The sequence below is a fragment of the Pinus tabuliformis genome, chromosome 9 (genome assembly GCF_031772625.1).
Source record: "Pinus tabuliformis cultivar Carrire ecotype Pingquan chromosome 9, CPIR1, whole genome shotgun sequence".
NCBI classification, from domain to species: domain Eukaryota; kingdom Viridiplantae; phylum Streptophyta; class Pinopsida; order Pinales; family Pinaceae; genus Pinus; species Pinus tabuliformis.
The window spans coordinates 230,935,428-230,950,986 of record NC_142307.1 but is presented as its reverse complement, the minus strand read 5'-3'; the positions used below and the strand labels follow the sequence as shown (position 1 = coordinate 230,950,986).

General features: G+C 36.2%; 1 protein-coding gene across 7 annotated transcripts; it reads right to left on the bottom strand.

The window, feature by feature from the left end:
• Window positions 1-1,383: 1,383 nt before the first annotated feature.
• Window positions 1,384-11,428, bottom strand: LOC149148031 (uncharacterized). Of its 7 annotated transcripts, none has more exons than XM_089438041.1 (6): window positions 9,357-11,412; window positions 5,191-5,346; window positions 4,324-5,098; window positions 3,650-3,805; window positions 1,875-3,098; window positions 1,391-1,767 (listed from the first exon to the last, which is right to left on the bottom strand). In XM_089438041.1, exons 3-5 carry the CDS (start codon window positions 4,446-4,448, stop codon window positions 2,972-2,974), a joined length of 408 nt encoding a protein of 135 aa, XP_089294167.1. In that variant the 5' UTR covers window positions 4,449-5,098; window positions 5,191-5,346; window positions 9,357-11,412; the 3' UTR covers window positions 1,391-1,767; window positions 1,875-2,971. The 7 variants fall into 7 exon arrangements, 6 of the variants coding, with proteins under 6 accessions (XP_089294167.1, XP_089294165.1, XP_089294166.1 ...); XM_089438042.1 differs by having other exon boundaries at window positions 1,392-1,767; window positions 1,875-2,162; window positions 2,261-3,098; window positions 4,324-5,346; XM_089438039.1 differs by having other exon boundaries at window positions 4,324-5,346.
• Between the last annotated feature and the right edge of the window lie 4,131 nt (window positions 11,429-15,559).

The window sequence follows — 15,559 nt, the reverse complement described above, 5'->3', positions numbered from 1 at the left end:
AAACACACAAATTTTACAAATTTCAAATCTTCAGCTTATAATTCCAACTAATTCCTATTAGATTTTAACAAAAATAATTAAGAAAAATATCCAAAATAAACCAACTTTCATGAAACACACAAATTTTACAAATTTCAAATCTTCAGCTTATAATTCCAACTAATTCCTATTAGATTTTAACAAAAATAATTAAGAAAAATATCCAAAATAAACCAAACATATGAAAAGTTTAAATTCCAACTAAACATATGAAAAGTTTAAATTCCAACTAATTCCTATTAGATTTTAACAAAAATAATTAAGAAAAATATCCAAAATAAACCAAACATATGAAAAGTTTAAACTGTAGAAATTTTTGCCATACTGATTTTTAATGATCTACCTCTACATTACAATAACTAATTTATGTTTATTTCTTATTTACATTTTGCCATACTGATTTTTAATAAATCATAATATAACAAAAAGTATTTAACTTTCATGAAACACAAATTTTACAAATTTCAAATCTTCAGCTTATAATTCCAACTAATTCCTATTAGATTTTAACAAAAATAATTAAGAAAAATATCCAAAATAAACCAAAAATATGAAAAATTTAAATTCCAACTAATTCCTATTAGATTTTAACAAAAATAATTAAGAAAAATATCCAAAAATAAACCAAACATATGAAAAGTTTAAATTCCAACTAATTCCTATTAGATTTTAACAAAAATAATTAAGAAAAATATCCAAAATAAACCAAACATATGAAAAGTTTAAACTGAAGAAATTTTTGCCATACTGATTTTTAATGATGTACCTCTACACCAACCATTACAATAACTAATTTATGTTTATTTCTTATTTACATTTTGCCATACTGATTTTTAATAAATCATAATATAACAAAAAGTATTTAACTTTCATGAAACACACAAATTTTACAAATTTCAAATCTTCAGCTTATAAAAGTATTTAACTTTCATGAAACACACAAATTTTACAAATTTCAAATCTTCAGCTTATAATTCCAACTAATTCCTATTAGATTTTAACAGGAATAATTAAGAAAAATATCCAAAATAAACCAAACATATGAAAAGTTTAAATTCCAACTTGAAAAGTTTAAATTCCAACTAATTCCTATTAGATTTTAACAAAAATAATTAAGAAAAATATCCAAAATAAACCAAACATATGAAAAGTTTAAACTGTAGAAATTTTTTGCCATTTTTAATGATGTACCTCTACACCAACCATTACAATAACTAATTTATGTTTATTTCTTATTTACATTTTGCCATACTGATTTTTAATGATGTACCTCTACACCAACCATTACACCAACCATTACAATAACTAATTTATGTTTATTTCTTATTTACATTTTGCCATACTGATTTTTAATGATGTACCTCTACACCAACCATTACAATAGCTAATTTATGTTTATTTCTTATTTACATTAACTTACACCAACCATTACCATGGCTAATTTATGTTTATTTCATATTTACATAAACTTACTTCAATACATAATGAGAGCTCTTGCTTATGCTAGGTAGCTGAGATTATCGCAGTCGAATTCCACAGAATATACTTTTACTTTTACTTCATCATTACATAAAGAGTAGCTCACATAATAACAGTTCGCCCCCCATATGCCCTGTGTACATGAAGTTCCGAGCAGAAGCCTCTGCAGGGGAATCAGATGCTACCCATATGTATGTTAGTTAAGGGCGTAGCTGGAGCAACCAACTTCACCGGCTGGATCGCGCATTGCTGCATATAAATTAACATCAGCATCAGCAACGAAAATGTTACTGGTCATATAAACAACAGTAGATAATTGAAAACCCTAGATTCATATAAAAGCTCAGTTGCAGTACCTCCTGTAGACGAGGATCTAGATCTGGAAATGGATGGGGATATTTTCTTAAATAATTGCGCACACTTCCAAATCATTCAACAACTTCCCGTTTTATTTCCCTAACCGCCTGGTCCTCTGGACACTGACTGGGTTCAAATTGAACGCGTCTAATGTTATTTACAGTCTTTGAAGTATTGAGCTCCTCCGATTTTATCCTTCCATCATCCGAACGCTGCAACATTCTCCTTAAATTCTCTTCAGCCTTTTCCTTCAGCTTTTTATTCAAACGCGCCCACTCTTCATCTGTCTGCATTTTTTACAAACCCTTGTCAATGATATTTTTTGAATTTTAGTTTCTGATTTCTTTGAAATTTAAAATATAGTGAGAACACTAAGCTGTTATACCCGCTACGGAAAATTTCCATATTTAATAGATATATTGGCAAATTTAACGCATCGGATGGTTTGTCCAAACTTATCCTGCGGAAGAGAAAAGAAGAAATCAGAAAAACATATTGAGAAAAATATATTATAAAATAGAAGTCATGGGGTTGGAGATGAGGCCCTGATATTTGTGGACTGCTGAAGGTTTAACATACTTGATGTATTCATCAATACTCATTTCGCGCGGGTCTGGCAGACCCGACTCCAGAAGTCAAAGCCAAAGCAACAAGAAACAAAGCAGCAAAAAGCCAACGCAGCGAAATCACTTATCACAAGAAAAACAGGATAAAGAGAAGCCATAGCTCATTTAGTCATAAACATAAATTACGTTTCACTATATATCTATATTTCAGCTCAGCTTGGTACATTTATTTGAATTTTTATGTACCTCGCTGAAATATAGATATATAGAGAGATAGCATTGCGTGAAATGTAATTTATGTCTATGATTGAATGAAATATGGCTTCCCTTTAAGTGTTTTCACTGCGTTGGCTTCTTGCTGCTTTGCTTCTTGTTGCTTTGGCTTTTTCTTGCTTTGACATCTGGAGTCGGGCCAAATCCACGCGAAATGAGTATTGATGAATACATCAAGTATGTTAATCCTTCAGCAGTCCACAAGTATCAGGTCCTCACCTCCAACCCCATGACTTCAATTTTATAATATATTTTTCTCATAATGTTTTTCTGATTTCTTCTTTACCCACGCGAAATTGAGTATTTTGATGAATCCTCCAGCAGTCCACAAATATCAGGTCCTCTGCTTTCGCTCTTTGACCCGCGCGAGTAACAAAGAACAGACTGGGCAAGAATGAATTAATAATTAGCTATCAAACACAAATTTTCATTTATAATATGGAAATAACTCAATAAATTTAATCACAATCCTTTTCATTAAATCATAACAATTAAAACAAGGGAGGCTGCACGGCAGCTAGTCCCTGCCTGCGGGATTTTGTTAGAAAATTTAGGAAGCGTCTCAAAAGTTCATAGTGCTGGTAGTGTTGTTAAATCGTGGGCAAAGCCAAAGTTCTGGGAGGGCAGAAACAAGTATGTAACTTGTAACCTTGAACTTTTAGACATCCAACCTTCAGCCTAAAACCTGTAAGCCTCTCTTTTTCCAAGTCCAACAAGTCCCACGTAAAGAAGTATGTAACTTGTATCCTTGAACCTTTAAACATCCAACCTTCAGCCTACAACCTGTAACCTATCAAAAGAAGAACCCCTAGTTTTCCTTTATCACTGGAACTTGAAAACATGCTACTAAAAAGATAGTTTGATCTGAATTAGACTATTGCTATATACAAATTAGCTAACCATAATAAAATCTAAATGGATTTCCTTTTAATTACCATGATAAACATAGATCCCTTCGGCCTTGAGTGACACCATAGAGAGTTGATTTTCTGGATTCGATTGTAGAACATGTCTGCTGTTGTTTGCAATAAGTGTAATGTCTGCTCAAAAAATTCTTGGCTGCTGTCTCGTAAAATACTTTGAACGATAGCCTGTTGTCACAAGAATACACAATTGCCATGCCAGTTAAAAACATGAAACTGATTTGAAATTTTCTTCTGAACATGAGTTGAAGAGTAGAACTAAATACGGACATTAATCATGAAAATGCATAACCTTGTTTAAGGATTCCTTTTAAAATCAAGAAAGAACTATGAATGTGAACAATCATTCCAATAAGTGCACTGCACCTGAGATGAAATGTATTTACAGTTGGAGCTTCAATGATGAAAGTGTACAATAAAACCCTAGCTAGCCCTATACTCCATTAACCAGAAACATTTTCAGAATGATAAAATAAAATGAAGCCCCTGCAAACGCCCTCTTCCACATATATATATAGAGAGAGAACTGTTGCAGAGATCCCTTGTCTACCGCTATTTTTAATAATATTTCCTAAAATTCCGATCATGTGCATTGGCAATCATATATAAATTACTGGTATCCCATCCATAAAAGTGGAACAAGATATCCTAGATATCGAATTAAATGATTTGGGTAGAGAGCTTACCTGTCTATTCTTGTATCAATGGGATCAAGATCAGCTTCCACAGTCCACAATCTGAGATAAATGATGGTGCCAATGACCATCATTGATAGCAATACAAAGAAGCCTGTCGAGCTGAGCTTGGCCATCGTACTCAAGACAAATAATTGGTAAAATGTGTGGCACTCTGTATTACATGAAATATGTTGCAACAGTGGGGTTTGTAGTACACGGGCCGAAAGAAAAAATAAATAAATAAAATCAAGCAATTTCTATCTCCAACTTCTAGTAAATAGTAAATGAAGCAATAGGAAGACAATAAAAGCAAGGGGAAGATGTATATAAAACGTACAATGTTATTGATCACTTCATCAGAATATGACTACCAAGCTTTAAAAGCCCAGATGGCTTAGGTTTTCTAATGCATAGATTTTGCAGTTAAAAGAAACAAAACTGGAAGTAAGGTCATTAGCATGCCTAACAACTGAAGGATTTAAATTTTCAAATCCAAGAATAAAAGAATGCAGGTGAAGTTATTAAATAGTATTACTAAAAAATAACAGATCAAAAAAGAGAGAACCAAACCTGCATAATCGTTGTAGGACTAGGAGTTATGTTCATGAGCATCTCGACTCCTTCTTGGATCTGTCATCCAAACAGAGAAGTTATTCATCATTTAAATATTTTTTCTGAATTTCTCCTCTCAACTACTTCCATACACTCGAAGATTCATTTTTCCTTCTGCACCACTAAGCATCAGGCACTGTGCAGTCATTTATCACTGGAACTTGAAACCATGCTGCTAAAAAGATAGTTTGATCTGAATTAGACTATTGCTATATACAGATTAGCTAACAATAATAAAATCTAGATGGGTTTCCTTTTAATTACCATGATAAACATAGATCCCTTCAGCCTTGAGTGACACCATAGAGAGTTGATTTTCTGGATTCGATTGTAGAACATGTCTACTGCTCTTTGCAATAAGTGTAATGTCTGCTCAAAAAATTATTGGCTGCTGTCTCGTAAAATACTTGGAACAATAGCCTGTTGTCACAAGAATACACAATTGCCATGCCAGTTAAAAACATGAAACTGATTTGAAATTTTCTTCTTAACATGAGTTGAACAGTAGAACTAAATACAGACATCAATCATGAAAATGCATAACCTTGTTTAAGGATTCCTTTTAAAATCAAGAAAGAACTGTGAATGTGAACAATCATTCCAATAAGTGCACTGCACCTGAGATGAAATGTATTTACAGTTGGAGCTTCAATGATGAAAGTGTACAATAAAACCCACAACACATAATCCTGAACCCTCCCCATCATGATGCGTTGAAAGTATATAGCTAGCCCTATAATCCATTAACCAGAAGCATTTTCAGAATGATAAAATAAAATGAAGCACACAATCCACAGTCCACAATCTGAGATAAATGATGGTGCCAATGACCATCATCGATAGCAATACAAAGAAGCCTGTTGAGCTGAGCAAAGAAGCCTGTCGAGCTGAGATTGGCCATCGTACTCGAGACAAATAATTGGTAAAATGTGTGGCACTCTGTATTACATGAAATATGTTGCAACAGTGGGGTTTGTAGCACACGGGCCGAAAAAAAATCAAGCTATTTCTATCTCCAACTTCGAGTAAATGTAAATGAAGCAATAGGAAGACAATAAAATAAAGGGGAAGACGTATATAAAACCTACAATGTTATTGATCATTTCATCAGAATCTGATTACCAAGCTTTAAAAGCCCAGATGGCTTAAGTTTTCTAACAATGTTATTGATCATTTCATCAGAATCTGATTACCAAGCTTTAAAAGCCCAGATGGCTTAAGTTTTCTAATGCATAGATTTTGCAGATAAAAGAAACAAAACTGGAAGTAAGGTCATTAGCATGCCTAACAACTGAAATTATTGGTATCCCATCCATAAAAGTGGAACAAGATATCCTAGATATCGAATTAAATGATTTGGGTAGAGAGCTTACCTGTCTATTCTTGTACCAGTGGAATCAAGATCAACTTCCACAGTCCACAATCTGAGATAAATGATGGTGCCAATGACCATCATCAATAGCAATACAAAGAAGCCTATTGAGCTGAGCTTGGCCATCGTACTCGAGACAAATAATTGGTAAAATGTGTGGCACTCTGTATTACATGAAATATGTTGCAACGGTGGGGTTTGTAGTACACGGGCCGAAAAAAAATCAAGCAATTTCTATCTCCAACTTCGAGTAAATAGTAAATGAAGCAACAGAAAGACAATAAAAGAAAGGGGAAGACGTATATAAAACCTACAATGTTATTGATCACTTCATCAGAATCTGATTACCAAGCTTTAAAAGCCCAGATGGCTAAGGTTTTCTAATGCATAGATTTTGCAGTTAAAAGAAACAAAACTGGAAGTAAGGTCATTAGCATGCCTAACAACTGAAGGATTTAAATTTTCAAATCCAGGAATAAAAGAATGCAGGTGGTACACTGCTGAGGTTCATAACTTTGGAAATCATAAAGCATGACAGATGTTCAGCATTGGTATTATGAGTTACTCGATTGTCCAAAGAAACTCCAGCTTCAGCACACTAAGAAACGATATAGAATGCTCAGAGGGGAGGGGTAAAAATATGGAAAAATGGTCAAGATACAAATACTGATCTATTTGCTGCAGATCCCACTAAAGGGACCTGTAGGATAACCATTGATTACATTCTCTTCATCATCCTCCTGTATAGAATACACCTAAACATGCCAATATCAATTACCATTTAGTAATATCGAACCTGCAGAAGGACATGTTAGATCTTCATCTTAGTACCTATATTATACTTCCGATGGACCTCTAACCATTAGAAAACATTAGGCTGGTTTCTTGTTCTTCTCTGGAAAAATATGTAGGGCATGGCCTTTAACTTGTTCGAATGACTAATAAAAAAACTTTCAAAAGACAAAAATGTCCAGAGAGAATAATACTCCCTAGAGTACATGCTCAGTTAATTCATTAGTCACTTGTTCAAGCCCATGGGCAAAGCAAAAATAGGACCAGACTGGAAGTAAAATTCGAGTATTTATGTATGATGGATTATGTAAATACTAAAAACTGGAAACTGAAACAGTTTGGATTCCTGACTATTGTTTCATCAGACTAGTACCATGTTCAGCTATGTTTAATTAAGTACACAGGGAGATTAAAAATGGCCTAATCTGGGGTATTTTCTGAGATAATGCCAATTTTTTCAATGACTACAGTCAAAATTCATGTTAATGGTGGACTAATCTGGGGTAATTTCTAAACTCCTGCCAAGCTTTTATCAAGTAGAAAAGAGCAAAATAGAGTTCAATACTCAAATAAACAGAAGACTACAGTGAAAATTCATCTAAAAGACATGGTGGAGAGAGAAGTTGGCAAGCATCTGGGTTTTACTGGATGGAAAAATGGGTTTAATTTCTGCATCAGTACCGACAGAAACTGTACAATTTACAAAATGCGTACCCGTTTGGCTATTAAAGATAATCCATTGAGTCTTCATTCCTCAAGAACTCTCAGCAAAAAAATTACCAGAAGACTGACAACCCTAACCCATATAGCAAACATATAGATTTTATATCTAAGTGAAAACCAATCTTTCTCCTCAATGCCCATTCTCAGCAAGATTTTGGCATATCGCTGGATAACAGAAATGATCAAGCACAGAGAACAATAGAGTTCAATACTTAAATAAACAGAAGACTACAGTGAAAATTCATCTAAAAGACACGGTGGAGAGAGAAGTTGGCAAGCATCTGGGTTTTACTGGATGGAAAAATGGGTTTAATTTCTGCATCAGTACCGACAGAAACTGTACAATTTACAAAATGCGTACCCGTTTGGTTATTAAAGATAATCTATTGAGTCTTCATTCCTCAAGAACTCAGCGAAAAAATTACAAGACTGACAACCCTAACCCATATAGCAAACATATAGATTTTATATCTAAGTGAAAACCAATCTTCTCCTCAATGCCCTTTCTCAGCAAGATTTTGGCATATCACTGGATAACAGAAATTATCAAGCACAGAGAACACATTACCAAACCACCTTGCAAAGGACCAACAGAGTAATTACGCCGTAAGGCGTTCCCCTCTGAAAATAACTTTCCTAGCTACCTTCGTGTCATAATCTGTGCCATTGGATATTTTGTTAGACGATTGAGTTATTATTGTCCGTTGATTTGAATTTGAATATTGGAGAACGGTTACTACTCGGTTTCCGAACCACACAAACGAGTCTGGCTTGTGACTCAACGTGTTTATTTTTCCCAGCCAGATAGTTAATCTGTTGCAAGAAACACTCCAGATAGTTAATCTGTTGCAAGAAACACGCCAGATAGTTAATAATCCGATGCAAGAAACGCTCCAGATAGTTAATACCAAGGTCTTCAGTTACTCGAGATCGCAGAAATTTTCTGGCAATTTTGTCATGTGTGAATTGCGTAAGATGAAGGGACCACTGATGGTCCACAGCAAGGCATATTACCAGGTAATGGGACGAGCCCTACAAAGGGGCAACAAAGAGAGCACAAGCACCTGCAGAGACAGAAGCAAGGGTGCCCTCGTGGAAAAGGCAGGAGCACAGCTAGTAGCAGTATCATGGACAAAGGAAGCATATAACATAGAGGAATTTACCCTGAACTAGGTTCAGGCAGAGGACCAGCACCTATTGATGTTGATACTGATCCATCAAATCACAGTATAGGGAATCCTACCTGTCCCACTGAACGCTTCAAATATGTGAATCTGAGCACTTCTATTACATAGAGCGGCTCATTCCTCGCACCTCACAAAGCCAGCAGCTCGGGCAGAGCCAGCAGAGGCTAAGGCAAGAGAAGCAGCCGTAGTTTTTGTATATTAATGCAGTATACGCAATAACAGTAGAGGAAGCGGTTCTTATTTGTCAATTCTAAAAAACGATATCCAATAGCTATTAACTAACTAGAAATTAAACCCAGATTTTTATTGAATAACGTAAAAAAGGAATGGATAGGAGTGGATGATTGAGCACTTACAGATAATAGCGGCGAGAAATCCTCGATTACTTTCTCTGTCCAACGCCAAAGACGACGCGGCAACCTTGAATCCTCAGTAAGATCTCTCCCCATATCCCTATGCTGGTTATGCATAGGTATCTTATTTAGACTGTCCACTTCTACAAAACTCTTGTCCTCGAGATTTTGAAACCCCCGCCTTCCTTTCCAGCATGATCCATCCCATATTCTAATGGTTGTACCTCTATTTTGTATGAAAAAACATGCTTGCTGCAACAGCACTGTATCTTCAAAATGTTTGAGCATCTCATGTAAAGCAGTTGGATATTTTGCAACGTACAAGTCTCGCTTTCTTCACCATTTTGGACACAGACGTTCAACCACATTAGCTCATCAATTATTCAGAAGAAAATAAATAGAAGCGGTGCCAAGAAAACTTGCATGGTCTGACCATTGTGGCCTTACCCAGAAAAGGGATCATTCCCCGCAATTGAAGGCTGGTCCAAATGCTGGCCTAGCTCTCTCAATCATAAGCCACATCCATGAATCAGCGTTGGAGTAGCCTGCATGGTCTGCCCATCGTGGCAAGGCAGCTCCAAATGATGGCCCTTTTCTGTCTCCACAGAGAACAAGCGCTGGGAAGACTGCATGGTGTTATCATCGTGGCATTTCCAGAGAAGGCATCGGTCGTGGCAACTGGGACAGCCCGAATTGGTGGCCACACAAACCTTGACTGAATGTTTTTATTTCCTGTTTAAATAGTATGGCGAGATGTGGATCAAATGACAAATGTTAAGACCAAAAAAAGCCAAATAGTCGCAGAACAGTGATGTATGAAAAAATGAAATACTTGTGTACACATGGCGTCTCTCTTGCCTACTACTCCTCCCAAGGTAATTACAACATTAGATGCCTTCCACGACTCATACTGTATCTATATCAAACTGTAACATCGCAGGTGATTGCTTTAAGATTTTTATAGGCCTAAATTATATATTTGAATTCTTCATACAGCTTCACAGATGTGATTGTATGAGGAAGCCATTAATTACATTAGAAAGCTCGAGGAGGATCTCCATCAACTAAAGAGAAAGAGAGACCGCTGCTGGAAATCCAATCTGGACAAAAAACAGACATGAACACAGACCTGAAGGTAGCTGTGGAAATTTATGACAGGGAAGCAATTATCATAATTACCAACCAAAGAAGGCCGAGATATATGTGGAGGATTCTGGAGGAATTTGAAAAGCATGATCTAGATCTGGAGACCTAGCATCTTTCTGCAGGAGAATCTTTTGTTCTTCTACACTTCCATGTCAATTTTAGAGACAATATTTACCATGATCCAGCTCAGATCCAGAGTTCTCTAGAATGCGGGCTTTGATTAGCTTATTAAATTATTGCAACATCTTGTTGCTGATGTGAAATTCGTACGGTTACGGATTGCTTTGCTGTGATGCCATTGGCGCATAACTGTCATGTACTCTTGACCGTTGCAGGCTACAGTGGTTTCAGAACCAACTTCTATGATGGTATTGCTAATTCTGAGGATGATGATCAGTAGATTTTCTGCAAAGCTTGATGACAGCAAGAAAACACAGCCAAGAATCTCCAAAAGCCAATGTAAGAAGAAGACCTGGGTTGTACATTTATAAATACAAATTTTAGAAAAGCATAATTTCTCTTCATCTATGAAGTGCGTGCTTGTTATTTCTATGGGCAGGCACTGCTACAGAAGATAATTACAAGTAGTTGGTTTGGTCACATTTATCAGCTGAAACCCAAAACTCGGGCTCTCAACCCACTTGAAAAAATGGACATAGAGTATTTATCAATAAATCCGATCCACAAAGGAGAGCAAGGCAGGAAAACATTGTATTCAGATGAGGCAAACCTTGACTGAATGTTTTTATTTCCTGTTTAAATAGTATGGCGAGATGTGGATCAAATGACAAATGTTAAGACCAAAAAAAGCCAAATAGTCGCAGAACAGTGATGTATGAAAAAATGAAATACTTGTGTACACAACTGGCGTCTCTCTTGCCTACTACTCCTCCCAAGGTAATTACAACATTAGATGCCTTCCACGACTCATACTGTATCTATATCAAACTGTAACATCGCAGGTGATTGCTTTAAGATTTTTATAGGCCTAAATTATATATTTGAATTCTTCATACAGCTTGACAGATGTGGATTGTATGAGGAAGCCATTAATTACATTAGAAAGCTCGAGGAGGATCTCCATCAACTAAAGAGAAAGAGAGACCGTCTGCTGGAAATCCAATCTGGACAAAAAACAGACATGAACACAGACCTGAAGGTAGCCGTGGAAATTTATGACAGGGAAGCAATTATCATAATTACCAGCCAAAGAAGGCCGAGATATATGTGGAGGATTCTGGAAGAATTTGAAAAGCATGATCTAGATCTGGAGACCTAGCATCTTTCTGCAGGAGAATCTTTTGTTCTTCTACACTTCCATGTCAATTTCAGAGACAATATTTACCATGATCCAGCTCAGATCCAGAGTTCTCTAGAATGCAGGCTTTGATTAACTTATTAAATTATTGCAACATCTTGTTGCTGATGTGAAATTCGTACGGTTATGGATTGCTTTGCTGTGATGCCATTGGCGCATAACTGTCATGTACTCTTGACTGTTGCAGGCTACAGTGGTTTCAGAACCAACTTCTATGATGGTATTGCTAATTCTGAGGATGATGAGCAGTAGATTTTCTGCAAAGCTTGATGACAGCAAGAAAACACAGCCAAGAATCTCCAAAAGCCAATGTAAGAAGAAGACCTGGGTTGTACATTTATAAATACAAATTTTAAAAAAGCATAATCTCTTCATCTATGAAGTGCCCGCTTGTTATTTCTATGGGCAGGGACTACTACTGAAGATAATTATAAGTAGTTGGTTTGGTCACATTTATCAGCTGAAACCCAAAACTCGGGCTCTCAACCCACTTGAAAAAATGGACATAGAGTATTTATCAATAAATCCGATCCACAAAGGAGAGCAAGGCAGGAAAACATTGTATTCAGATGAGGCAAACCATGACTGAATGTTTTTATTTCCTGTTTAAATAGTACGACGAGATGTGGATCAAATGACAAATGTTAAGACCAAAAAAAGCCAAATAGTCGCAGAACAGTGACGTATGAAAAAATGGAATACTTGTGTACACATGGCGTCTCTCTTGCCTACTACTCCTCCCAAGGTAATTACAACATTAGATGCCTTCCACGACTCATACTGTATCTATATCAAACTGTAACATCGCAGGTGATTGCTTTAAGATTTTTATAGGCCTAAATTATATATTTGAATTCTTCATACAGCTTGACAGATGTGATTGTATGAGGAAGCCATTAATTACATTAGAAAGCTCGAGGAGGATCTCCATCAACTAAAGAGAAAGAGAAACCGTCTGCTGGAAATCCAATCTGGACAAAAAACAGATGAACACAGACCTGAAGGTAGCTGTGGAAATTTATGACAGGGAAGCAATTATCATAATTACCAACCAAAGAAGGCCGAGATATATGTGGAGGATTCTGGAGGAATTTGAAAAGCATGATCTAGATCTGGAGACCTAGCATCTTTCTGCAGGAGAATCTTTTGTTCTTCTACACTTCCATGTCAATTTCAGAGACAATATTTACCATGATCCAGCTCAGATCCAGAGTTCTCTAGAATGCAGGCTTTGATTAACTTATTAAATTATTGCAACATCTTGTTGCTGATGTGAAATTCGTACGGTTACGGATTGCTTTGCTGTGATGCCATTGGCGCATAACTGTCATGTACTCTTGACTGTTGCAGGCTACAGTGGTTTCAGAACCAACTACTATGATGGTATTGCTAATTCTGAGGATGATGAGCAGTAGATTTTCTGCAAAGCTTGATGACAGCAAGAAAACACAGCCAAGAATCTCCAAAAGCCAATGTAAGAAGAAGACCTGGGTTGTACATTTATAAATACAAATTTTAAAAAAGCATAATTTCTCTTCATCTATGAAGTGCGTGCTTGTTATTTCTTTGGGCAGGGACTACTACTGAAGATAATTACAAGTAGTTGGTTTGGTCACATTTATCAGCTGAAACCCAAAACTCGGGCTCTCAACCCACTTGAAAAAATGGACATAGAGTATTTATCAATAAATCCGATCCACAAAGGAGAGCAAAGGCAGGAAAACATTGTATTCAGATGAGGCTTGAATGTGAATTCAATTTCATTTTTGCTCCAGAGTTAGCCCCTGTTTAACAATCTTAATTTCGTTTAGCATAATATGTTTTTTTGGTGTCTCCACCATGTCGCAGATTCGATTTGTACAATACATGTCCTCAGTGGGTAGTTAATTGCTACACATCATATTCTTTCATTAAATATCCCCCCCACTTCATCCAAAAGGCAAAATCCATTCATTTTGACCTCAATGACATCTTCGTCAGCTAATCCATTCATTTTGACCTCAATGACATCTTCGTCAGCTTTGATGTTGTCTTCTTCTTTACAAAAATCCTTGTTCCTGAAGCTTTAGAATTAATATCCAAGTTGGTCGACCTTGAAACTCTTAACCTTATTAAAACTTGTCTATCCTCGACCTTCTTCTCTTACAATGGTATTTTCTATAGATTAATATCCAAGTTGGTCGACCTTGAAACCCTTAACCTTCTTAAAATTTGTCTATCCTCGACCTTCTTCTCTTACAATGGTATTTTCTATGAACAGACAGAAATAATGACAATGGGGTCTTCCCTATTTGCTTGTGGCAAATATCTTTATGGAGCATTTCAATTCTATGGTCCTTAATTCTTGGCATAAGAAACCCAAACGTTCGTACAAGTTTATTGATGACACTTCTGTAGTGTGGCCTCATGGGCTTCCATCCCTCCAAGCTTTTCTTCATCACCTCAACAATGTTTCCTCGCATATCCAATTTACAAGGGAATTGGAAGAGCACTCATCCCTACCCTTCCTAAATGTCATTGTTACTCATCTCTATGGTTCACTTTCCTTTTAAGCTTATCACATAAAAACTCACACTAACCAATACCTCCATGCTAACTCTCATCATCACCCTGTGAAGATATTCATGTTTAATTCTTTATCATCTTGTTCATGAATTAATATGATTTTATTTAGTTTATCTCATCTACTAGTATTTTTCAAAATCTATGAAATATTTGCTATCAGAACTTGAAATACCATCTTTGAAGATTAAGAGGCAATCTGTGTTCGAAAATGTTATAGAATTTGTCAAATTTGGCATAACATAAGTGATTTCTCTTTATCTTCTACCTTTGAATGGCATTTTGTTTACTAATTTTTATCTTTAATTATTTTTTATATGTCATGATTCTTATTGAATTGATGCTTTACCGGGTTTCCTTTGCAACATCTGGTGCAAATGCTAGTTACGTCGTAAGGCGTTTCCCTCTGAGACCAACTCCCCTCCCATGCCACTTGTTCTCTTGTGCAACATTGATATTAGAGTTAGACGATTGAAATGGTCTTGGCCATCCGATTGAAAACAGTTATGTGTCGGTTAACAATTACATGTCAGTTACAAAACATAATGGAATAACCAAACCTACTAACCCTGGGATAAATAAAAGCTCTGCTAAAACAAAGAACTTCAAAGCTTCCACTCGGCTGCAACCCCAATGTCGGCTCCCACACCCCCTCGGCCACAACCCCAGTGTCGGCTCCCACACCCCATCAGCCACGCCTATGCAGTTTTCAAATTTCAAAGAAAATCTCAACAAATATTTGGCGCCTCCGATGAAGAAATTCTGTGGGATGGGCCCCCGAACCCTTGTCGAAGTAAGCGCTAAAACTGTACTACTCTTTCTTCTACTAATTTTGGAGTATTTCCATAGCACTTCTACTCTTTCTTCTACTAATTTTGGGGTATTTCCATAGCACTTCTACTCTTTCTTCTACTAAAATTGGGGTATTTCCATAGCACTAGTGAGATGATGTTCCTCTCCAAATTTATGTCCAATTTTAATTTGGAAACTTTACTACACAATCCACAAAATTGCCTATTGAATTGGAGAGAAAGAGTGAATATAGCAGTGGGAGTGGCTTCTGCGTTTGAGTACCTTCATCACGGCTGCAGCAAATCTATCATTCACTGCAATGTGAAGCCGACCAACATACTTTTGGACGAACATTTGGAGCCCCATCTTATCTTGGTGACTTCAGTTT